General features: G+C 39.5%; 1 protein-coding gene across 2 annotated transcripts in view; it reads left to right on the forward strand.

Moving 5' to 3' along the window:
* klhdc8a (kelch domain containing 8A) overlaps positions 1–27,391 on the forward strand; it is a 40,339-nt gene extending 12,948 nt beyond the window's left edge. For both annotated transcript variants that reach the window (XM_028406744.1, XM_028406745.1), the window contains 7 exons: positions 10,015–10,458; positions 12,774–12,984; positions 16,595–16,759; positions 16,832–17,050; positions 25,806–25,907; positions 26,126–26,274; positions 27,260–27,391. In XM_028406744.1, coding sequence (XP_028262545.1) covers positions 10,294–10,458; positions 12,774–12,984; positions 16,595–16,759; positions 16,832–17,050; positions 25,806–25,907; positions 26,126–26,274; positions 27,260–27,313 — 1,065 coding nt within the window. In that variant the 5' untranslated portion in view covers positions 10,015–10,293 and the 3' untranslated portion in view covers positions 27,314–27,391. The remainder of the gene's footprint in view (positions 1–10,014; positions 10,459–12,773; positions 12,985–16,594; positions 16,760–16,831; positions 17,051–25,805; positions 25,908–26,125; positions 26,275–27,259) is intronic.

Consider the following 27,391-nt stretch of genomic DNA (forward strand, 5'->3'; position numbering starts at 1 on the left):
TTTGATAGAGCAGCATCTAATGAGCACTTTAACATTTGACTAAAATGGAGTCTGTAGCTTTGTAGGAGGAGATACATTTGGCAGATGACCCTTGTTGAAGGGTTCTCTCATAGACTCCCATGTAAAAAATTTGAAAAATTTGAAAAATTATAATTTTTTGAAAATAACTTGAAGTTGACCCAGAATGTCCTCTGTGAGATGAACATTTTGATAGTTGAATGGCTGAAATCGGTCAATGTATGCTAAAGATACACTGCGCCAAAAAACGTAAGGAAGAATAAAAAGAAGGGTGAAGAACTAGCAACGGTAATCAAATTAATAAAAAGGTTACCAATCATTAACAATTAGAAAACAAATCTTGTACCAATTACTTATTGTGCAAATACCTATATATATATACCTATATATCTTGTATCGACCTATACTCAGAGCAGCAAAAAGTAGACGTGTAAAAAAACTCAGAAAGTACTTAATTGAAAATACTTTATTATATTCTACCACTGCAGTTGCCTTACCTCCTTATACAAATTCTTGGTATCTATAGACACCTTTCATCTTGGGTACCCTGACCCATTTGCTCCCTTAAATTCTACAGGAACCAGCATATCACTGCCTCCGATGACAAGAACAAAAATTGCAACATTGTTATTTTTCTGTGAAATACAGGAGCAGAAACAAATGTGAAAAGACAGCTGCTCAGCACTGCTGCCTGTCAGAGATGGGTAAAAATAAAAAATAAAATCAGATTTTGCTGTCTGTCACCATATCATACTAGTTGCCCCGTTAAATGTACAGCATTTGATAGCTTTTGATTGTACATTTACAATGCAGCAGACAGACGCAGAAGTAGCCTTGAGGCATAAACTGTGTGTGCATTATTAAAATTAACGGCAGAGATGCACACACAAGTCTCAGCGAGCATTGTTATTGTGCAGAAAGCAGTGTCTAGACTTTCGCTGATTCCAGTAGTGGTCTTTTTCACTGTAGTGACTTTATCTGTAATCATTAGCTGCTGTCGACATTTGAAACAAGTCATCTGAAGTAACCAAGTGAAAATATGCTACTCTAAAAATATGCCAAATACCGCAGTTTACACAACAGCACATTTAATGAGAAAATGCAATTCACTGACTCATGCTGCTGCATTTGAATGCTGTAAGTAAACAAACCTGACCTTGCGTTGTGTTGGGAAGAATTCCTCCCGAGAGGAGAAGAAAAAATGGCTGCCACACATTTGAGGCGCTTCTTCACCGGAACTAAAAGGCACGATCAAGTTTAACTCTGCTGGTGTTAGTTTTTCCGAGTAAAGAGTTATATTACCTCTAGACGATGTTGAATTCAAGTAACACCCAAGAAAGTAACACTGGCAGATTTGCAGTGTAAGCACAAATATAGATATTGTTGATAATGACTTGTTCAAAAAATATTGTTAAAGGACAGCCACTGCTTAGACCTTAGAAGATTTTTTGTGGGGTTAAACAATTGTAAAGTTTGATTCAGTATGTTCTCCCTTTTCACTGTGCTGTTTTACTCTAAGCATGATCAAATGCTACATGAGACAGCTGCCATTAAAATCTGTCCCACTGCTGCTTTACTAGTGGGATCTTTCAAAACAAAATATTGAGAAATTGCAGACAGCAGCTTCTAGCTCACACTACACTGCCAGACAAACAATACTGTGCACAGTAGGGTTGGGTGATATGTCAACATTTCCTGACTGGTGGTTGTCAATTCCATCAGCTGGAGATAGCTGAATTTCTTTTTGTGTGTGTACACAGATGTGGCAGCCTGATAGTGCTCTTCCTCTGTGTGTGTTTCTCTGAATGCTTCTATTTCAAAGTCTCTCTGAACTTTTAAAAAGATGTGAAGATGTAGTCACTGCTGCACCTGCTCCAGTGACTGTAGTCTAAAGGTGTCTGCAGAAAGTCCTAACCCTGCTAATTAAGACGTATGGTAGATGATACTGTATGTCTCGGAAAGACAGATCAACCAAAACCTGACCAAACTGGTGAGTACTTTGTTGCCATGGCTATACTGCTATAACATGTCACAAAAGACCACACACATACAAACACACACACACACACACACACTGTGGCTGTTATTTAAAGCAGCATATTCCGGTGTGTATGCTTGAAACAACACAGCCACAGTGTGTGTGTGTGTTTTTTCTTTTGTGATGTTATAGCTGTATAACTATAGCAACAAAGCACTCGCCAGTGGCTCGCCCTTTATTTCATCAATACCGTGTTATGGTGGGTCATGTGATTTTTGTGGCCCAAGCTCTGAAATATGACTGATGAATAGACATCATTGCACCTCTCATCAATTTGTCATGGTTTAGAGTTCATGAGGAAAAAAATGCAGACAAACTCAAAGCCCAAAAAAACAACCAAAACAGGACAAGACATTACATTCAGCTAGAAATTGGCAGAATTGATTGTCCGCAGAAGAAAAACACTAACATGAATTTTGTATCATGCTTACAATTAAACATCCTGAAATCATCAATGTTTAGGGTCTTATTTTACATTTTTACAATGCCAATAACTCTAAAAAACAAAACAAAAATTCAAGGAACTGAGTTAACTTATTTGCTAATGAACCGGGTTAACTCCGTTCAAACAACAGAAATAAAAAAGAAACTGGGACAAACCAGAGTGCAACACAAGAATATCACAGAACAAGACACAGCTGAAAACAATCAGGGCAGGGCAGAGAATCAACAAGGAGGGAAGTAAACCTGATGGAGAGACACAAGGAAACTGAACTTTCAAAATAAAACAGGAGCTCTAAGGAAACCATTCAATACACCCGAAACGATATAAGCTATGAAAATCAAGGATTCAAAAGAAAAAAAAGCTAGAATGATGACACAATTGCATAGCAGCAACGTAAGACACACATTGTCCATGTCTAAACCGCTTGTACACCTCTAATGTCCACAATAAGAGTTGTCCATTATGGGATTTTTAAGGCCGATACTGATTATTGATAATCTGGGAGACTGATATTAGAAAAAGATATTTGACTATAGTAAAAAAGGAGGCAAAATTTAGAATTACACAAACCTTTAACACAAAACTTTGTTGAGATGCCTTAAGGCCAAGGCATGTTTAAATCCAGAACCTTTTAACCTGACAACAACAAAAAACAGGGAGCTATTAGCATTATAATTATTGTGTTGAACAAACACACATAGAAACATGATTAAAATGCCTCAAAACACAGGACCTCACATGACACACATAAACCAAATAGTGAATAACTTCAGAATTTGTACAAATGACAAATGACTTGTTATACACATTTTACAATAGTGCATGTTGGACTGCCTGAATTTGAATTAATCCTGCTTTATAGTATGACAGCCTAATATTTATACAGTTAGAGGTCCTCTGTTAATATGCTCCGATCAGCGCCACTTGGACAGACTTACTGTTAAATCTGTGCTTCTATGCTTCTAACAGACACATAATACAGTTTGTCATTCAAGAATCCTTACACATCACATATCCATCCATCCATCCATCTTCAACAGCTTGTCCAAGGCTGGGTTGCGGGGGCAGCAGTCCAAGCAGAGGTGCCCAGACTGCCCTCTCACCATACACTTCTTCTAGCTCTTCCGGGGGAATCCTTAGGCGTTCCCAGGCCAGCCGAGAGACTAGGTCTCGCCACCACTTCCTGGGTCTTGGGGTCTCCTGCCGGAGCACCTGGATAACATATCCATTACTTCTTAAGTCTAAAGCTGTGAAAAAGGTCTGTGTGTTCTCACATGTATTGCTGGAGCAGTCTGTAGACGCTGGTTTCATTGATTATATGTTTTCAGATTCTGATGGTATATTTTTTTTGATGCGATATTGGATTTCTGATAGAGTCCAAGTCATTCAGTGTCCAATATCATCATGTATCTCTATTACTTGTATAGGATTTAAGCTCCTAGCAGCGCTTCACCAGACTCAAACTCAGTTCCATCAGTACTTAGAGAAAAGTAATGACAACAAATATATATTTATAAAAAGAAGTCTTTAAGCCTGCAGTGCTAAACAGAACCTGCTATGTTCTTGTTTTCCTGTGTATTCTTTGCTCCTAAAGATAAACAGATACATATCAACAGCAGATCATGAAGTAGCTGGCCTGTGTTAAACTTTACCAGATAAGGCTTGTTTGAGCCAAAACAGTGCTGATTGTATCAGACCGTGGGCGGGGGGGGGGCTGCTGTACGATTTCAGCATTGTTAAAACCAAGTCAGTGTGAAAAGCTGTTACTGTGATAAAGCTTCTGCGGCATTTTTATACACTTTCACACACACAGACACACAGGAAGTCCCTAAAAAAGTTGGCAACTTTGTCAATGTACTGAGGTCAGCTACAGACTGCAGCACAGATGTGCTTTTTGAATACTGCAGACTAATTAAATACAAGTCAATAAATGATGCCTTGCACAAAGGGAGAGGGAACACAGAGGGTCAGTTGTAGAGCAGGATAAAGCACACAGGCGTTTTATCTGACCTCTAAATAATGAAAAATGGGTTACTGTAATGGTACTCCCATGGTGTGGGAGGTTATTGAAGCCTTTTTTTTCCCCAAATCACAGCGTAATCTGTAAAACAGGAGGATTTAAGCAGAGACTCAGAGATTTCTTTATTAAACAAAGCAGGTTTTAAGATTTTGCATTCTAAGCTGTGATATAGTTGTTGGTGCAGATGCTTAAATGATGGTCCTTTTCTGATCTGATCTTCAGTGTATCTTTGAACACAGGGATATTTTTTTCGGGTCCAGTTTTTGTCGCAGATTATCCTAAATGTGTTAATGCAGATGGGGGTGCAAGAACAGTGTAATCCTGACACTTCAGCCATCAAATGCTTTTATTACAAATAACAAGGATAGCTAGCAGCTTTGGGGGCTTTTGTTGGTGCTATGCTATACTCCAAAACTCTCCATTTTACATTTAGTACATTGACTGAACTTCAGTGCATAGCACATTTAAAGAAGCACTTCACTGTTTAATGCACCACTATACAAGTCAGTGAAGTCACAGACAAATAAACAGTTGAAGTTGAAAGTCCCTGACTTTAAATGTGTGTTCATACTAGGCAGGTTTGTTAATTAAAACAAACTCTGGATTGTGTTTGTTCCATGGTTCAGTTCAATGGAACAAGTAATCTTGCTATGCAAATCAAACACATGGATTGGGAAGATCTAAAGTTCATCTCATTTCTAGTAAGATTAGGTCTAAACAAAAGCAGCTTGGATCAAGTGCATGTAAACAAATCAACAACAGGATGCCGTGTTGACCCAAAATTCACATTATGGACAACACAAAAAGAGTTCTGTGTCCTTACAAACAAACATTGAGTTAAGGACCCACAACTGTGTGTGGCCCTGCCCACAGAACAGTTTTGACTGTTTTAGCAAGGTCCCACAAATCATGCTTTCCAATCAGGTTGTGACTTTAGCCATGCACCTTGAAAATGAACACACCAGATTTTCCTCCTTCGCCACAATGCTACACAAAAGCATTTTAGTGGACCCTTTCTGTCAGTAAAGCATATTGTTTGGGTGCCTGAATAGCTCACACTGTGAAGTGAGCACCACATGTGGCTATGGCTCTCACTGCAGCAGCATGGTTTGATTCCAGCACGTCATCCCCTCTCCTTCAACCCCCCCAACTCTTTAACTGCCTTCTTTAAAAAGCATAAAACACATAAATATTTTAAACAGGCAACACACTTTTAAGGATCCACGGTTATATCCATATCAGAGTATTTAACATTATCATTTTTAACCATTGACTGCTCCTCTGCTGATGAAATCATGGGCCTCCTACTATATTGTGATATACAGGACTACCTTTCCAAATTGCGTGGTTACGTCAGGTACCCATTTTCATAGGTTGCTGTGGTAACAACCTAGATGTGTGTGTAAATAGAAGAATAACAAGCTGCTTTCTGCATGGAAATGAATCCTCTCTGTGCCCCAGGTGTATCTTGTCACAATGAAACATGTAGCAGTGTATTCAGCCATGGGTAAGCAGCAGTTACACTGAGCTAATTGAAGTGTGTCACTGTCACTGACTGATTGTAGCCGATTGTAGTCTGCCATTCACTTTGTGAAAATCTTCTTTGTGACATTGGTCTGGATTCCCTCCACTTCACAGCCAGGTCCCCTCAGTACAAACCCTATCATACCAGTCCTAACAGTGGGCTTTATGTATATACTTGCTGCTTGACAGAATATCAGGTGTCAGATTTGCAAAATAGCAGGGTGTTATTTGTGAATAACACCATGGATTTTCAAGTTGCAGTGGATTAGGTACGTCTACTCCACTGCATTGTTTTGGATGTCTTTTGTTGACGCTAGTTCATAATATGGAAGGTACTGTAGAAGCTAAAGATATTGGACAATAACCACATGTGGAATTGTGTCAACAAGTAGTAAACAGGTGCTGCAACAGGGCTGCAGTGACTTGTGAAGATATTTTCCATTTGATTGGAATGATCAGGAACATGTTCCATCTAAAAGAATAAAGCCTCTTGCCATTAACCTGGTGCTCCAGATGGTTTGTTACACAGAACCATCTGGGAAGTCACCCCAGAAACTGTTTGGAAAGGACCAGCGTTTTCAAAGTAACACATGACAGGTGATACAGGTGATAAGCATATTGGCTTATCCAAATTTGTGAGGAAAATATGCTCATAAAGGGCAAACAGAAGAGTATTACACAACGACTAGACAGCATAAAAAAACTGGGATCTGATTGGCTGTCGTACATGAGGTGAGATTGCAATTGAAAGTAGAAAACAACTTATCTACAAAGCCAGTTTATATCGTAATATTAAAAACAATATTGCAACAAATGAATAACATGAGAGTATAAATGTGTAAGCAAATTTAATAATCTTTCCTGAGGAGGAGGCGGGTGCTGGATTCCTTCCTTGCAGGTTCGAATAATAAGGGATTAACTCACATGGCAGTGCAGCTGGATTCAGATTAGTCATCTCAAAAATTCCAATTTGTTGTATCAAATATTATTACTGGTTGGATCTTTGCCTTGACTTCAGGTTAGTGTTTTCAAACTCAGTATTTGCATATTCATGTGTGAGCAGAACAAGCAGAGTTCAGATGTTCCACTATCATAGGTGATGTTTAATGTCATTTAAACATTGATGGAAGATTGATATGACACAAATCGCAGCTAAGATATGATATGACATTAATGTTTATATTGCTCGGTGTAATGAATAAAGCTGTACGTTTAGAGACAGTCCCTGTGCAAAGAGAGTAGAGAAGGGAGGGTGGCTACACAGCCTAATTAAAAGTTTCAAGTCAGAGGCATGCTGATTGTAAACGACTTCAGATGATGCTGGTGGGCTTACTGTTGATCTCAAGCTGTTCAAGCAGTTAATTAAAAAAAAAAAAACGATAGCAAACCAAATTGGTTACAGATTGCAATTAATGCACTCTGAGATGGGCCGGGCGAGAACGACCCTGCCTCGTTAGCAATAGCGTGCCTGCTGGGGTCAGCACTCTCTAGGAACAACACTCACTTTTATTTGTTTTTCATCCTTTCTCATAAGTCATTATTAACAGCAAACCAAGCGATAAGCAATCATGTGCAAAAAGGAGTGAAATACATAAAATAAATAAAAGCTGTGCCTCTTGAGGAAAGCCTAACAGTTCCTATGGCAACCTCTCCTCACAGACTGAAATGGGGAGTGATTTTATTTTGAAGGACAGTGCTCTTTATCTCCACCCTCTGTCCTTTATTCCTGCCGTCTGCAAGGTGATCAAAGGTGTGACAGGTAGATAAAGCATGGCTGTATAACGGACAGAGACGAGCAGTGAGGAGGACAAAAGGCGAAGAGGTGGAGGTGCTTTTTGAAAGAGATGTGAAGCTTTAAAGGATCAACTGCTGGGAGACTGCGTTAAATCACAGCTGGGTGATTTAACAGCCGTCACATTTTTACTTAAATCTCCTTCCTGTGACCTCAAAACACACCTGACTTTGGCAGTAATGACTAGAAGGTTGTGATGCAGAGCATGTTTAAAGGATACAGCTGGAATTAGCTTTGCAACACATCGTGGGTGTATTTTGGATGCTTCCTTTCTTGTCAATGACAGATTTCCTAACTGAAAACAGGCAGAAGTGGGTTACATGTAGAAAGATCCCAAGGGACGACACACAAAAAACAACAGTGTTAGCTGACAATGAAGAATAGTTATACATGAGAAATGTCCTGTCAGACAGGTATTACTCATCTAAAGAGGAGATTCAGCGATGTAGTCAGTGATAAACAAGCTGCAAGTGTTGTGTATTTTATGGGAAGCACATTTCTGTACGTTATTCGAGACAGTTCAGTCAACCTGACAGACCTGTTTTACTCTGTCTAAATGAAATTGCCAAAAAAAGAAAATTACCATTGTGACTTTTTATATAGATATATTCAACTTCAGTATTTTAGTTATTAACTAATCAGGTCGCTTATACCCATGTGAATGTCTTGGAATCTATATCAGTCCTGGACACAATGCGGTCTGCTGACAGGTCCACCCTCCATTGGAACACAGAGCCACCACCCAAAAAAAAAAATTTATAAAAGACAGCAGAGTTGGGCCGAGTCTCTCTGCAGCTGCCATGTTTCCCTAAAAATGCACATATCTTGCATGACTTTCAGACAATTAGGATGTGATTCTTTGTTTAGTTTTGATTAGTTGTCTCCAGTAAAGTTATCTCTATTACTGGATTTGTGCACACTTTGCAGGTTAAAAGACACTTGAACAGACACAGCATGCACCCAAGGCAGGCATGGACATACACAGGAGAGAAGCAGATAGGAGAGGAAAGGAGTAAACAGTAATAGACAGCAAAGGAGTAATTATGACAATAAAATGAGAGTCTTTTAGAAAGGTAGATAACTTAATCCTAGTGTTAGTAGTAGCAAATTTGATGTATTATTTAAAAAAACAGTAGCAAAAAAATAGTTGTTTTATTGAAATCAATGTGACCCTGCGAAAAATTAATTACCCACCCACTGATCTATATTTTGCATATTATACTCAACAGTTTTTTTCTCCAGTGAGGGATTACAGTCTGAAAAGAAGATGAAAAACTAAATGTAATCTTAACAAAATGTATTTACGGAAATTGCAGTTTTATCAGCAAAATGTACTTTTAGGTTTCTAAAAAGCCTTGGCACTTAATTATGTTCCCTCCCCTTGTTTTCACTTCATAATCCGTTTTGTTTTCATATGGTATTATAAGGATCTTGAGGTAGAAGAACAAAACATAACAGCGAGATATTAAGTAGATTGTTTACAGTTCAAGACTAAGAAATAACTTAGAAATGCAGTCCTCAAACTTTCTAGTTGGATGGTGAAGCGAACAGGCAGACAGTTGGCATCAGCCACCCAGGCCGACCTGAAATCTTCCCTAGAGTTCAGCCGAGCTCAACCTCATGGTCTTCTCATTAAGAAAGATGGTCTGACTCGCAGGGTTGGTGGTGGTCTGGAGCATCAAAATGCAGCTTAACCGTACAACCATACAGTAAACCTACTGAGCACTGCAGCAAAAAATATGTGCGGTCTCAAATTTAGGGATGCATTGGATATCAGTCCTAGTGATGACAGAAAAAATGGAATGGTGCATCACTACATAAAAATCATGTAGCAAAAAAGTTCTCAATATATGACCAGGAGTTCAGTTTGGTAGTGTCATGGCATTCTGCAATTATTTCTCAAAAACACACCTATATAGGTTGTAACACCAAGGCCTGCGAGGATCGACTCAATTTTGGAGTCAGCCTCAAGTAGTCATTTGAGGAACTGCACTTTTTCCTGAAATGTAAACCTTGTTGTAAATCATTCTAACCTGACCTTGTTTTATTGCTGGTTGTGGCATTGACATCATATACATTGCTGTCAAAGTTCCTTTTTGTAACTAAAATCACACTGATTTAAGTCACATTTCTTGTGGGTTGAGTCACTGTGGAATTCATTCTCATCTCTTCTGCAGGGCTGAGTGTGAGGGGACAAAGGAGAGGAGACCTGTCTGGCCTTAACCTGATCCGACACTCTCACTGCTTACCTCCTCTTCACTTTTCCACTACAAAACTCCTCACCCTGGGGTCCTGACTCTGCACTCTCAGCACTCCCACACCTCCATCTTCTCGGCCTCAACTGATTAATCCGCCCTCTAAAACTTCCTTGCCTCTGAGATTCCGCCTCCTGTATCCCCCCACACCCCACCCCCCTCCTAGCCTTTGGTGAGTCTACCCGAGGGGGCTGTGAAGCCATGGCTGTGCCTAGTGCCCAAGAGTTCCACTGGCAGAGCCTTGCACGACTGCCCAGCGGCCGGGTTTACCACTCTCTGACAGAGGTGGGGGGGCAGATGTACATGCTCGGAGGTTGTGACGCTGCGGGGAGGCCTTGCTCAGCTCTGGAGCTCTACTCCCCTGAGGTATGAAACAAACAGCAACCTGGATTCTGGAGCTGTTTCATTATTTGAAGCTGCTGCCTTCTAACCTCAGTTAGTTTTAATGCCTTCCCCTTCAACTACCATTCACTCACTTAACAGCGATACAGATAACATCAAGGGTAATAGTAAAAGAATGAGAAAACACCCTAAGACATCAAAGCTGCTAATGAGAAGTTGTTAGCTGCTGGGCTAAGTTAAGCCACTGTAGTGAGCAGTAAAGCACACAATTTACTTACTAGGCCTCACAAGCAGCACTTGGAGTTACTGACAGAAAGTTTTATCATGACTGTTACATATATAGTAGCCCTGCCAGTCCTACCACAATCTATGATTTCTTCTAAATGAGCTAAACTAGTTAGCATTAGTGGCAGATAAAGAAACAGATTCTATATAGGAGGAAGTGAAGGCAGCATTATAGAAGTTTCTCAGGGCTCAGGTCAACATTTTAAAAGCATATAGTTGTATAGAACTGACCCGAGGGGTGGAGAAAGCATGGACATAGTCTTCACGTAGTGAAGTTAAATTAATGATTACAACTAATTGAAAGTAAGGAAACATAAACAGAAGAAAGAAACCATTAGCCTGCTAGCAAATATGCAGCAACCAACCTCATCTACAAAACTGCTGGTCTCACACAACTAATGTAATTGAGTCAGCCATCACCATGAATTATGTAGTGCCAGATCCCTATTATGAAGATGAAGGTAATGTGCGACTGAGTCAGTGGGTAATACTCCGGAGGATTCACATCTTCCCCATGCGTGAAAATGGCATAGTAGTGTAACCATTTGTGAGAAACATGACAATACCCTGCTAAAATTAACTCAGTACGCTGCACACAGTTAAAGTGCACACACTGATTACATTAATACATTCATTATTAAAGAAGCTGGAGTAGTAAGGGAAAGATGATAACTGGATAGAATTTACTGTAGAATTAGGAATGTTGCCGAATCCAGATTCGGGTTGGATTTAAGTGGTTTATGAATGCAAATTATATATATATATATATATATATATATATTATGAATGCAGAAAATTCCTCACCCACTGATCGCTGCTACCATTAAAGACCTACTGAACCAAGCCACTGACTGAAAGAACCTCGCCAGTTATCCATGATATCAGTCACAAACTTACAACAACTTCTAGTGAACGACCTCCTCTCCAATCTCCACTTTTATGGATATAAAAGATCCATAGTCTGTTCTATTTTTGGCGCCTAATATCCTGGGGCCATTCAACATTTTCCATCCAGTTTTTCTTTACTTTTTTGACTGTTGTGACTGTAACATATGTTATTAATAAACACACCAACTAAACCTGGCTTTATATACTTTTATTCCCTCCTACAAGAACAAACGATATGTGTCCATATCAGATAAGCCCTGTAGTTAATATTAAAAACGTACACACAATAAAACAAAACAAAACATGGTGTGGACACACTTGGGTATCAACACCTGGATCATTGTTGAACAATGATCACAGAACTCAAGACACACAAACTGCTTCCTGGCTTAAATTGATATATCAAAACTTTGGGACATACCAGGATGACTCTGTTTTACCAAAGCATCAGAAACCTATGGGATTGTGTACGGGTTCATTCTCAGGGCACAGCATAATTACTGAAAGACTGAATTCGGAACCAGCTTATTGAATGTCAGATAAAATTTACTAACTCGGGTGTTAAAGCTACAAATAAACTGCTGCCAGTTATTAGTGTATAATTGGGGCCAGAAAATGAAACAAATATTGATGTTTCGTAATATGTTCCATCTCAGTAGTGTGACATTTTAATGTCATTAAAATGGAACAGTGCCCAGGTTTTTAGTCACATTTCAGTCTGGGAACAGTTTCATTCAGATGTCATAAAATACAGAGAATTCAATGCCCTTGGAAAGAGGGTGGATTTCATCTTCCCCCCTATCCGCTTGTCGATTTAAATACTTTCTCTTCTTGTCATGGTTGCCCTCCTGACTGTATTGAGCACCTTTCTTGCTCTGCTGTCATTTGTGTACTACTTTTCAAAATCAATAAACAAATGTTTAAAAACAGCTTATTATCCTGGGCAAATCAACAGAAGTCTGTGCAAACTGTGTAGCCATGTAAGCCCCCTGAAGACACTGTCACAAATCAGCTTATTTAAACTGGAGATAAAGCATCTATGTATGAAAAAACTGCAGCACTAGGAAAATGTTCTGCCCTGTATGCCATGAACTGTGTTACAACCCGAACTTGTTAATATAATTTGAATCAGTTGATTGATGGCTGACCTGTCCTCTTTCTCACAGGGGGACCGGTGGATAAGCCTGTCCTCCATGCCCACCCCTCGGGCCGGGGCAGCTGTGGCTGTGCTCGGAAAGCAGATCCTGGTGGTGGGCGGAGTAGGAGAGGACCAGAGCCCCCTGAAGGTGGTGGAAATGTACAACACAGATGAAGGGAGGTGGAGAAAGAGAAGCGCTCTGCGGGAGGCACTGATGGGTGTATCCATCACTGTGAAAGGTATGATAATGCAGCAAAAAGAGGCAGCCTAGGATTTATGGTCTGTGTGTAACCTGCACATTAATACTGTTACAAACTAGCCTCTAGTTCCATAGTAGTTCCTGAGTCAGGGAAGGTGTTGCTAATTAAAACATAATCGGTTATGTGGATTGAGCCTGACCCATAAAAACATTTACCGGTATTCATCTCCAGCTTCCTCAGTCAGTCATCCAAAAATAGCAAAATATGTCCACTGCCCACTCATATTATCTAAATATGAAGTTCGTTAATCAAGTCCAATTTTATGTTCTTAAAAATATCCAGCCTAAAGACGAAATGTCTTATTGATTATGCCAAATATATTTCGTGGGCAGCAGGGGATGTGTTACATTATTCATCAGGACTGAATGAAAAATTAAAACAGCATGTGGGAGGGAAATGCTGTCAACAAGTACTGATACATACAAGTTCAGCTTTGTTTGCTGGTTATGTTATGCTATTAGGCCTTCTACATTTTAATATAGTACCTATGGGGACACCTCATGGGAGTGTAGAGATATATTTACTTACCGAGCACTTAAGTACTTACTTTTTTATTTTTGTAATCTAAATTAAAGCAGATCAGCCTCAATGAAAAAATACATCTTCACTTATTACAGCTTCAAATACATCAAATACACAATACACTGATTAGAACTTCTCTCAGTGGAATCTGTGACATCTTGGTTCATGGGTGAAGTGCACCAGCTTGGCAAGAAAAAAAAGTAGGTTTAACTAGCTACATCTACTTTTTTATTAAAACTAGCACCAATTGCAGCAAGCCTGGCTAACCACGATCATAGCCGTGCCTTATGATGCACGTCCATGTAAATACATGTAATGCCAGGATTGTTGCCAAGCAACACAATTATATTCAAAGCACACTCTAACTTCTTTCTTTAGATATGGATAACACAAATCCAGAAATGTAGACAAATGATAATAATGACTTTTCTACTGTTATCTCCATGAATTCCAGTTCCACTTTTTAACATGCACCTGATCCATACGAGATGGAAAAGTTGCACACAGGTGGAATGCAATCAAGTCTAGTCATCCTACATTTCTTTTGTCGCAAGACGCTGACTACGGCCGCCATTGAACCTGTCTCACAGTGCGACGTAAGACGACCATTATAGAGCCACGATCAGAAATATCTCCACGGTTCTCCTATGATGGTTGTCTTTCATCACGAACAGCCCAAAATCACACCATGTATACCGGCCATAAAACAATCTGGAAGCGCTGTTAATATAAGTATGAGTATTAGTCTTTCTGTAGTCGCAACTTCTACAAAATTCAAGGTAAGCTAAAAGAATTGGGATATAGGTCATAACACAACTAATCAGGTTTGTAAGACCATGTAGATGCAGACCTTTGTGCAAAGTACCGCTAATCATAGTAAACATGGATATTTGTGCCGTGTCTGCCTTCAATAATGAAATGTTGATGTATGAGTGTCTGGATAAGGTGGAGGAAAGCAATCTTTGAAATAACAAAAGCTTTTCTTTTGATTGGTGGTTACAGCACTGAGACCAGAGGTGAACTTGTCCTGCATTAGGACTTGGACTCATAATCATCAGATGGAGTGTGATAATTGTGCTAGAGCAAAGGCATAGGTGGTGGCAGCCCGTCTTTGCGCTTGCATGCTTGTACTACTCTGGAATACTTTCCGTTCTTATGTCTTTAAGAACAATGTAAACACATAGTGTAGGTGGCATGGGAAGGTCTAGAAAGAGAAAAAGCTTCCTTTGGCTAATCCTAATGCCTAATGCTGTTCACTAGAAAGGCTAAGTATGTAATAATCTCCTTAGCATGTTCTGATCTTCAGACTTGACTGTTTTACAGTTCTTTTTTTTTTTTTACAAATACCAAAATTTTCCATTTACACATGTATTCAGGCGTTTGATGCCATATATCCAAGAAGCCTTTTTTGGCTACAGTTACAGCTTCCAGTCCTCCAGGGTAAATCTGTACAGGCCTTGCACAGCTGGATTTAGGCAGTTTATCCCACTTCACCAGGCAGATCCTCTCAGGTTCCGTCAGAGTGGCTGGAAAGCTTCTGTGAAGACTGTCGGCCTTAGCCAAAGCCTTCTTAAACCTCATACAACATCAGTGGAGAGGCCAGAAGATGTCAGTTCAAACCAATATTTGACAATCTGGCAAACAGTTTTGAATGCATCCAACTAAATGGAAGGTCAACCGGTTCTCATACTGTGACCACTGTCACTGTAAGACCAACACTTGCCTCATGTTCTGTAGATCAAGTAGCAGACATACAGCAATGAATGTATATTTGAATTTCAGATTTTTGTTTCTGAATGCTAAATCTTCTGTCAAATACATCAAAGTGACCAGATGGTACAGCTCTGAAGCTTTATACATGCAAAATACTGACGACTGTCCTAGACATGTCTGGGTATCATTAAATAATTAATAATTCATTCACAATTGACAAATGACAAAAAATCAAAATAACCTATGCAAACAAGTTTGTAGTTTTTTTTTTTTACTTTGTTTTGTTTTTAGATTTTAACACTTTGTTTCAGTTTCAAAACCCAGCACAAAATCCCATCCAAATCTTCTGAAAAAACCATTCTGTAACCTTGGCAACCACACTTCAGTTAGCTGATTGCTGAGGGTGATCGTTTGAGTCCCACAACCTTTTGGAACTATCGCTCTAAATCAATAGAAACTTTTTACACACATATTTAGCAGAAATAATGTATGTGTTTATAATCAGACTAACTGCGCTGTAACACATGTGCTCCTGCCTGATGTGAATGGAGCCATCTGATGTATTCTCATCACTACAGGCAGATATTTTTCAGAGGAGTTATCCTCAGCTTTGGATGAGTTTGTGGTGGGCTGAGCATCTGTCAGTGTCTGCTGAAAAACACAGATAGATGCTATAAACACCCAGACTTATTGGCCATGTACAGGCTCCATCGTGCTGCTCTCTCCATCTCCCTGACCAGGTTTCGATCCTCAGCCATTGTCTCTCGACCTCATCCCCAAACTCATCCTGAGCAGCTTAAAAAAAGACAAATAGGCTGACATGATGATCAATAGAGGCAAATTAAAACAAATATGGCACTTCTGAGTGCATGGTCAATCACATAATTGAATAAATGATGCCATTTTTATTGACATGTGTAGGATCATTATTTGCCACATATTAGATAATGAACTCTGGGTAATGAGCTATTGTTTTCCTCAAAATGAATATAAAGTATTCTGTAAACTTTCTTCTCCTTTTTGCCATGTTCGTCAGTAGATGCGTTGAAGTGAGTGGTTTTAAATAGAGAAATCTATTAGGTTAAACCATTTCTGCGGCTCTTTTTTTTTCTTCGTGTGGATGATTAATGTTGCTTTTTCTCTTCTTCCAACACTTTTCCATTCTTATGCTGGAGGTGTCATACCAAAGTGCCAGACATGGACTGGTGCATTTGTATTCTGCTGCTGTACTCTTTGTCCTGTCACAGTCTCCCACCTTGTCACAAACTAACTTCTCATCCAGCTCTGCATGTAGCCTAGTAAAAAGCATGCTGGATTGGCCTCACTTTCATAATCGAAACTCTTATATATGCAGATGGTCGGGCTCTGGCTGTAGGTGGAATGAGCGCTGACCTGCTCCCTCGTAGCGTCCTGCAGCAGTATGACCTACGAAAGGACCTCTGGGCGCTACTTCCTCCCATGCCGACCCCACGCTATGACGCCAACGCACATCTTCTGGGCAGCAAGCTCTATGTGGCAGGTACCACCACAACCTCTGTTTGTTATTTGTCACCCATTTTTCATTAAGTTATAATTATATTTTTATCTCAAGGTGGCCGCCAGTGTAAGCGACCGGTGAAGGCTTTCGAGGTGTATGACACAGAGACGCGCTCTTGGACGACGCTACCCATGATGCCATGTAAACGGTCATATGGTGGTGTGATATGGGACACAGCTGGAAGGCTGTGTCTGCTAGGAGGACTTCGGCAAGGCGGTGGACACCAGAGCTCCAAATTTACCAAGAACGTCAACATTTTTGACACCAACCAAGGTAAAGAAACACCCCATTAAGTTTTTAACCAAATAATAGCTTATAATTCTGTTCTGTGTATTTAAAGCCACCACAATGTTTTGTATTCAGGGATGTGTCATAAAATCATAATATCAATCTCATAAAGCATTTATTTTGTGTAAATATTAATTACATTTAAAATTATTGATACTTAAATTTGTCAGACCGGTTAAATAACAATGTAATAAGCCAGCTCATAAAATTTGGCTTCCAGCAGTATTCTAGCAAGAACTGCTTATTAAATAGCGCTGGATTTATTACTCCCAAAAAGCAGTAATCAGACAGCCAATTCAAGTATAATAAACAAAGGGCACAAATCCTTACTAGTGTAGAGACTGTGTGTGTGTGTGTGTGTGTAAAAGAAAAGAAAAACAGCATGTGTAGACCCATAAACGTAGTGTGAGACTGCGTGGGTGTGGAAATAAGCAGAAAATGGATTTTCAGCACCAGGCAGGAAATTTTGGATTCTGCCTGAGTCCCTAAAATGAAAGTTAATCCTAACTGTGAGCAGTGTTGTGTGCTGCAAGTTTGTGGAAGTAAAAGGAGAAAGAAGCAAGATCTGTATCTGAGTGAAAATACTAAAAACTAGCTGAAAGGCTGGTTCACAGAATAAATCTAAAAGATGGTAAATACAGTATTGAGACAAAAGCTTTCAGGATCTTAACAAACACACTCTTATAGCTCACTTTGCCCAGATATCTTAGTGTATGAATACACCTGGAAGTCTGTGTAAGTGTCTTTTTCAGTTGATCTAGCAATGAGATTCAACATGGAAATATTATGTGTGACAGCAGTGAATGTGTTATTATTTTCCTCTATCTCCTTGATGTATTTGGTAATTAATGTTTCACAAAATCACATTTCTTAAAGTTGTAAAGGAAAAACACGTCTGTGCTAGGGGACCAGAGAACACAGAAATAGGGCTTTGTAGTTTTGTTAAGGCAGTAAAGCTTCACAAGGGGGTATGCCTGTGAAAGGATAGGGAAGTCATGCAGTTATACCCACTTAGATGCAAAAAAAGTGGCCCAAAAAAAAAACAAAGCACATCTAATAACAGGAAAAGCTATTGTGCAACTGACTGATTTAACAAGAAATCTGAGCTGTCATTGCACAGACTGCTGAAATCTAAAGAATCAAGGAGCCAATGGATTGCTGCAATTCACAGAAATTCTGCAGATGTAACGCTAGTCCTACATACCTGACATCACTTTGGTTAAATGTTGTAATGATAACGTGTCTATATATGATTTAGCATCTTTTATTTATTTTTTTTGTAAGCAATTAATAAAAACAGCCATAATAATGAACTTTTTTCCTTTAAAACAAAAGGAGGGGTGATCTGCTATACAAAGACTATTTATATCATTTCTGCTTTTTCTGCTACCTCAACATTTTTACTTAAAATGTAGTCTATTAGATAGATAATGATAAACAGACAAAACATGTATATTTCTTGTACAAAGACGGAAATAATTAATTACTAGTCATATTGTGTTTGTTTCAGGAAAAAAGAGCAACGATCCCCTACACTAAATACAGATGTTTATTTAGTTTTAAAGGCTTAAGGATCACTGTTAAACTGCCTTTAATTTAAGCAGATAATCCAATGTTTTTTAACAAAACACCTTATATTGTTGGTATTGTCATAGATTGCTTATAGCTTTTAATTGCAATCTCTGCATTAGGACATATAAACTGCTGTTAGTGGTATAATAAATCAGCTGTTTCTCCCTTAATCTTTTATGTTATGCTAAGCTATAGGTTTTTATTATATATCTTGTAAATAATGATATGCATACTATTTTTTTGGTCTCCTTTTTCACCTATAGTATCCATCTTCATTGTGACTCCGCTGTTACACCACAAAGCAGTCATTAGCTTTCACCTCACCATGAAGACAAAGGCTTTTCCACTCATTCCGTTCTTAATCCCGTGCACACTCCGTGTCCCACAATGCTGCGAGATGACTTATCCCGTTATCTGGCAAAGACACCCCAGAGTAACAGGTGAACAAATTGAGGAGGGACCGGAAGGAGAAATAGGGGGAAGAAAAAATCAATAAGTAATTTTAGACAGTTGGATATGTGGTCACACTTTGGGATTGTTCGAATGAAAGCCAAATAAAGCAGAACACGGGAGCGATAATGATAATGTATTATAATGGGGAGAAAGTTTGCCTTGTGTATGAGAGATGGAGGAAGAAAGGCCTTCCAACACACACAAACACAAGCACATACACTGGAGCACACATGCACACATACCCACACATATTGGGGGGGGTGTACCCCGTTTCTCCAATCTAATATTGGTGGAGATGAGATGGAAGATGAGCTGCAGAGGGAGGGCTGGGGATGAGCAGCGCTTTAAATTACAAGATCCAGAAACAGATTGCTTTATTATCCATCTGCAGCAATATCACTCCACATATACACACAGTCATACAATCTGCTGTCACACTGTGAGATTCTATTACTGTTCCATTCCATATCGCCAGTATTAAGACACATGCCTGTTAGAGGGTTAGCTGTTTGTAGGCACAATGCGACAAGTAACACAAAGGACTGTGAGTTGTGAAAAGAAAATGACCAGAGAAAGACACATCTTGGCTTTAGAGGGTCACTTCATCAATAAAAAAAATACAAAATATATATTATATAATATATATAGCTTCCCCTAGCCTTGCAGTTTATTGGTTTGAAGTTTCCAAGATTTTCACTTAAACACAGTGAACAACAGAAATTACATTCTATACACCCGCACTGTTATACTGTAAAAGAGGCAAAAAGCGCAGACCTGGAATAAATAAAACAGAACAGAGTTTGTTTTATTCCACCAAAACAACTTTAGGGACAGCAGATCTATTTCAGGAACCTGAGCCTGGATTTTCAGGTAAATGCAGTCTAGAGATACTGTAATACTCTCCAAACACAAGCTGCCATGTTACAATATATGTCAGCAGCTCGTATACTTTATAATACTGTCACTAACATCTTTTCTGCAAAGACATGCTGTGCTGTGTTGAATTTGATTGTCTTTTTTGGCATGTGTATAAAATATAGCTTATAAACGAATTGACTAATAAACTAAGTGCCACAAAGTATTAAAAAATAAGGGAAGAGAAACTGTAAAAACACAAAGAATCTCAGACTTTCTAATTGGTCTTCGATGCATCATGTACCAATCCTTCCCATTCAACTGAGCCAAGAAATAAAAAAATGACAAAAACCTCATTCTACAAATCTCAAATTAAATTTAGCCAAAATTAAGAATTTGAAAATTTCACTTGCATTCAGAAAGCACATAACACAAAAGCAGTAGTGAGTTTTTGCCTTATCTGCAGGCTCTCTACAGTTTACTGTATGTGCAGAGTAGTCGGAAAATTTGTATATTCATATAGTGTGTAAATATGGAAATGGCTTTATGTTACACTAAGCAGAGTAAAAATGCAACAGCAGTGCAAAATGCTTCCAAAAACCATTAAGGGTTTAGAAGGTTAAAGGATTTTTCTATTTCCTTTTAACAAAAGGCAGGAGTTTGAAGTACTTCTTCCTAAGTAACTGTCTTCCTATCACACTGCATATTCCCTTTAAAACCTCAGCAAACTCACAGTGTGTCCTGGCAGGCAAAACACAGGGTAGCACATTAAGACAGGTGGCAAAATAAGTTTTTGAAAAATGTGGAAATCTATCCCTTCTGGACAAAAGTAGAAACAGTTTTTGGTGTCCAACTAATGACCAGTTCCATTCATTATGTCACGTTTGAATTTAATCCCAGTGGCTCTATAAGCCCCAAAAAATGGTGTAGCCTAATTTGGAAAGTGATCATTGTAACTGTCCAAAATATATATAAAGTATGAATTTTACCATCAACCTAAACTAACCAAACCGTGAGTCGCAGATGAATGGATTCCCGTGCCTGAGTGCCGATTTCACATTAAGTTGTTTTTGTGTTACCATACACTGAAATACAATGAGTTACTGTATCAAAGCAACACTTTCATTAGTCACACACATACAGCTCAGACACCACTGACAATAACCACAAATGATGCAGTCCCCCTGAGGCCAACTTGTCACAAACAAATTCCCATGTTGTGCATTTGATTTATGTCCTACTTTAGATGGTAAAAATGACTAAAACACAACAAGGCAGATGGAATGGAGCAGAAATGAGAATAGAGAAAAATATGCTGTGCCTTTTTGCTCCAATATGTAATGATTAAAAATGCTCCAACATTGTAGTCAAATACATTCTGTCCAAAAGGATCATCTCTCTCTCTGTGCTCTCACATTTCACACGTGACAGACCCAATCTATCAAAGACCGAGAACCAATCACCATCCTTTTCTAGTTTTAATCATGAGGGACAATTACAGCGGAGAGCTGTGGATGAAATTACCACCACACAGACTACAAAGCCCAGCCTTCAGAGAATCGCTTCATCTCCTTCATTCTATTGTCTCTCCTGCTCTGTCTCTATTCTCTCTCTCTCTCTCTTTCTCTTCGTCTCGTTATTCTCCTCTGCCTCCACAGAAGAATAATGCATGCTGGTGTTTTCCCTACATCCCACAAAGAAAATCTTGGCTGAAGACTTGTGTAATCTTTCCAAAATAAATATGAATTCAGGCCTGCAGTTTGAACTCGGTCTCATAGGATTGGACTGTACGTCTGTAGCTTGATGTGTTGACACAACTGTAATTCAAAGACAAAAATCAAGTTTTTGTAGATCAGTCTGACCCATGCTAAAGTGAGTAAAAAAAATAAAGATTCATGCAGAAGGTTTTAAAAGACTAGATCCAGGTCCAGCTGTTGATGTCACAGATTTTCAAATCTAGACATACACTATTCTAGAAATAAAAATATGCATCATGAGCCACTTTAAGGTATCCGCCATGTTGATTTTGACAAATTTAAGACAAGCGGCAGAGGCCCTATAAAGATATACTGTCTTAGTAGTTTCTTTTTAAAATTCAGTTCTAATATATAATCAATACAGTATTAGCCAAATCAAGTCAGGCATAAATAATATATATATAAATATATCTATCTATATATATATATATATATATATATATAGAGAGAGAGAGAGAGAGAGATTCAACATGTAGGTCCAAGCGGTTGTCTCACTATTAGTAACACCCTCAAGTGGCCATGGGATAGGCAGGAGAGGGTTTCGCCTATCTCAAACTGCATCGTGCTTGTTAAATTCTCCAACAATAGCAATATATCGCCCTGGTTGATGAAGCCCAAAGTGGGCATCCCTAAGACTAGAAACCGTTGCCTCACAGACTGTTTACAGACTGTGGTAGAGCCTCTTTGTTGACCACAGAGGGCCTGCTGGATTGTTTTAACATCAGTAAAGAGCAAAGAGAATTGAGTTTTCTCTGATAAGCAAAGCAGAGTGGACGGCCAGCTGTGATCTGGTCAGTGTGACTTAAGCATGCTGGAAAGGGAAACACAGCTCTTCATTACACACTGCTGCAACAGGCAGGAAGACTCACCATCTGGCTTCTTATCTTTTTTTTTAATCCACTTTACCTCTGTGTGATCCTCTTGACCTTGCTGTCTCTACATCTTGTTCAGGAAAAGAAAAAGATTAAGAGAAAATAAGAAAGAAGAGAAGAGTAGGTAAAGAAAGGGAATGGAGGGAAAACTGATATATATAAAAAAGATAAGAGATCCAGAAAATAAAGACATTCTTACTCTCTCATGTTCTGCCTCTGTCTTCCTCTGCTCTCCCTCACTCCCTAATGAAGCTATTTTTCTTCCTCTGTCACGATTTTCTCCTGTCTGGCTTTCCTTCAGATAAACAACACTTGGCAACTACAAAGAAAACTTCCTGCTGAGGAAAGACAGACATTTTTGTGATAGCTGTGTTTTTATTTGTCTCACTACCATGGTATGCTTTTTTATCATCCAGAATGCTTCAGCTGTCATTGACCACCTCTGAAAAGTCTGTAGCCAGACTTAAGCGTCAGCTAATTGAATAGATTACATTGAAATTGTAAGGATTTCCCACACCTGTGGCTCCATTATTTTTTAATGCAGTTTCTGATATTTTGGGATTTAAGCTGCCAATAATAACTACTTCAGAATCAGCCCTCTCTCATTACTGCACCTGCGTTCCCTGCCAGCAGTGAGTAACAGCGTTAGCAGTGTGTTCGGTGGAGGATGCTGTTGAAGGATCATGTATGCCTGGCTGTAACGGGGGGTGCACCAGCTGGTTGTTCAGAATGTCAACACAAAATGGGTGGAACCTAAGTGTGCTTGACTGAGTGCAGGCGACTGGTTTCTGTACAATCACCTGACTGCACGTGAGATTGAGGCAGCACAAATCTTTTCCCATCCTTGGTTCTGTATAGCCGGGATTCTATTGCAATCTGGAAAAGTATGGAATTAGACTTTTGTCATTTCTGGAAGTGAAAAACTGATCAAAAGAAAGTAACATCCATCAACCATCCATCAATCCACCCATCAACCATCCATCAATCATCCATCAACCATCCATCAATACATCCATCCATCCATCTATCAACCATCCATCCATCAATCCATCCATCCATCAACCATCTGTCTATCAACCATCCATCCATCCATCCATTTCTTTAATTCCCCTCTTCTAGTGTGAATCAGGGGGGCAGCAGCCTAGGCAGGGAAACCCAGACCTCCCTCTACATCCTCTAGCTCATACAGGAGACACTGAGGTGTTCACAGGCCAGCCAGGAATCCCTCCACCCTTTCCAGTGTCTGCCCCAAGGCCTCCTTCCTCCTTTGCCCTTCCTCCTCCATTAATTCAATTCAGTTTTATTTATATAGCGCATTTTACAATCAGAAATTGTCTCAAAGCGCTTCACAGAAACTCAGAGCATGAGACCCAGAACCCGAGCCCCCCTAAGAGCACTGTGGCAAGGAAAAACTCCCTTTAAGAGGAAGAAACCTTGAGCAGGACCCGTCAACTTAAGGGAGAACCAGTCCTGCTGCCAGTCAGCCGGGTAGAGGAGGAGAAGAAGAGGGAGACAGGACAGAGAGGATGAAGGAAAGAGAGAGGGAGAGAGAGAGAGGGGAGCAAACATGATACAAACATGATACAGTACAGAGCAAACATGACAGCAAGATGAAACAGTGATTATATTATAATGGATATCTATATATATCGTCAGCTATATATATCCATCTATACTCATTATCCCAAACGGGATAAAGAAAACATAATTTTAAAGAATACTCATAATATTATTAATAAATACTGTTAATGAAAGTAATACAAGCATAGACAGCCTTGGTCCTCTTTAATCAGGGATGTTACCTCTGCGAGGCTAAGACAATCAGCTGCACATGTATTGTGTAAAACACCTGCTAACCAAGAGAGGCTGTGAAGCTACAGCCCACATCTGTATAATTTGACTTTATAGTTCGATCATTAGCAAAAATTCACATGGATATAGCCACAACAACATATATGTTAACTGGATTTTTACATTGTATGCCAAAGTCAGATATAGATTGATTGATTGATTGATTGATCAATAAAACAAATAAGCAAACAATAAAAGCAACCATGTTTTAGTGTGGCTTCATAGTCATTTGTGGCATGTTTATTTTTTAGGTTGATCCTGCAACTGAAACTATGAGTTTATTTACTATAGCAGTCAAAGCAGCCATGCATTAAAACAGCATAGAGGACTTTGATGGTGGGGTAATGTGTTTATAGTAAATAGTATATTATAGTATGTAGTATATTATATATAGTAAATTGACCCGTGTGAAATTGCAGTTAACCCTGCAGCCTCTAGGGGCTGGCTACAAAAGTAAGTCAACCCCCTTAGACCCCCATGTTAAAAAACACGTTTAACCTCCCACAGAAACTCAAAACGGCTCCTCAAAAACACACAAGTGACATCATAAGATACTCTGTCCATAGTTATAAACTGTAACTAAATACATTTTTTTCTTCAGTCAGATTCCTCTAGTTCACGTTCTCCTGACCCCTTTAACCAGACATTATCTCTTGTAGGAAAGTGTACAGCACTTAGGGAGGAAAAAGAAAAGAAGTTGTGGCATGCTAGGAAGAGCAGCATGTGTATGCGTTGAATTCTTAGGACACTCGACAATTAGAACGCTTCAGATTAATCATACTGTCTACGCTGACGTACATGGAGGCCATTTCAGGCCACAGAATGAATCACTGACCACTTAGCCAATGAATGCTCTCCACCCTTTTTGTAAAGTAAAGCACACTTGTGCGCACAAACAATGCTGCCTAGGTTCTATCAGAGCTGCCTGTCACATGTTGTAACAATCAGCAATCTGATGCCTAAAATACAATGAGCAACATTAATACGTCCACTAGCATTTATCACTGTCTGTGTTCTTCTTCCATTATTTACTGATTCACATATTCCAGTAAGGCTTAATGTTGATATGCTGGATAACAACCCCACCTTCTCTTCCTCCTAGTGATAATTTGACCTCCCTGTCCACTCCTTTTCTCTGTGTGTGGTCTGTACTTACTATAACCTTTGTGTGTCCTGACCAAGTGTCTGTATGTACTGCACATGTCCTGGCTGCAGCTGCCTTGTGGATGACCTCTTTGTGCAGGTCGCACTGAAAAATCAGCAGCATCCTGTCTGGCTGAAGGTGGAGTGGAGCTGCCGACCTCACCGTGGCTGCTTTATAAACTTGTGCACACACATATTAGCTCACTCCAGCTGTCATTTGTTGTCCTTCTTCTTCAGGCGCCTGGCTGAAGTCCGAGGAGACGGTGGCGATGAAAACAAAGAGAGCTGACTTTGCTGCTGCTGTCCTGCGCGGCCGGATAGTGGTCGCAGGAGGACTTGGTAAGAAAAGGCAAACAGGTATTTGCCGATCAAAGTCTCACACAGACTTTTCTTCTCTTTTTACTGGTTGTACTTAAACATGGTTAAAGGAGCAATTTTGTTGGCCTTGGCAGCCTTAACCAGTCCCTTTCAATGCACTCAGTGAAATGGGTCTGGAATCCCTCTGTTTCACAGCCAAAAGAAGTGTGTGAGTGTGTGTGTGCTCCCATGTTCTTTAGGTCACGAGCCCTCAGCTCTGGACACGGTGGAGGCCCTACATCCTCAGAGGAAGAAGTGGGAAAGGCTGGCTCCCATGACCTTCCCAAGATGCTCCGCCTCTTCCATCGTCATCAGAGATCGCCTCCTGGTGGTTGGAGGAGTGAACCAGGTACACTAGGGAGCAATATAGCTGTAAAATGAAGCAGCAACGCTATAGATAAAGTAGCAGCTATCGGTGGTATCTATGGTGACTGATAAGACATAAAGTTTAATCAGTGTTGTCTGATCAACACTAATGGAGCAGTGCTTCTTCTTCTGCATCCTTCTTTGTTAAACCATTGTGTCTGCATTACCCAGAATGCACCACAGCATAGTATGCAGGTATAGTATGCTAGTAGTGGCTAGTAGCCTGGAGCCACTAGCCTCAGGCAGAGATGAGCAGCAGGCTACAGAGAGTCTCAAAGGCTCACTTCTGTCTAACTCCACAGCATTCACACATTCATTTTGTAGTTTAAATGAGTAAAAGATTTAAACATAATGATATTTAGTTTTACAACAGTAATGATTGGAACATGCATTTAAATATAGTGGCAAAAATCACATTATGTACTGTTCTTGCAGATTTTGTTACAGTGTCTCATATTATGCATAAATCTGTGAGTTCAAATGCTCCAAATCTGCACTGATTGCTGTGATTCTGCTAGGCTGAGCATATGCTAGGCTAGCATATAGCAAGTATCATAGCGGTTTCTGAAACTACAAACCTCCACACTGCAGCCTTACTTGTCTTTTTTATACACCAACAGACATACTAACATCATGCTGACAGATACAGCTGTACTGCCAAATATATTGTGCATTCTTAATATATTCTTTAGGTTTTGTTGGATTTACAGACATTTGTCATCCTAAATTCTTTAATGGATGTTTATATCATTCTTAAATTGTTGCCAGTTTTTCTTATTTAGATGATGTACGTGTGGTGTTGTTGCTAGGGTTAAAACACAATTTAAAGCCAGGACCGAATTGTTGACAGGAGCTACGTGTGTGTTTTTTCTTTTATTTATGGCATCAGTACTGACTGCTGCGTCCAGGGGGAAATATCTCCATCCTTTTTGACTGCCACTTTGTTCTCTTATTTCATTCTTTTTCAGGTTCCCAGCTCAGCCCATGAGATCCTCTATGTCAAAGAAGAAGAGTATCTGTAGCCTGTAGTGACTGACACCAGATGAATGCAGCCAATCAGTGATTCCACTTCCTCCTCTCTAGATAACCCTCCTGGATCA

The sequence above is a fragment of the Parambassis ranga genome, chromosome 5 (genome assembly GCF_900634625.1).
Source record: "Parambassis ranga chromosome 5, fParRan2.1, whole genome shotgun sequence".
In the NCBI taxonomy this organism is placed as follows: Eukaryota; Metazoa; Chordata; class Actinopteri; family Ambassidae; genus Parambassis; species Parambassis ranga.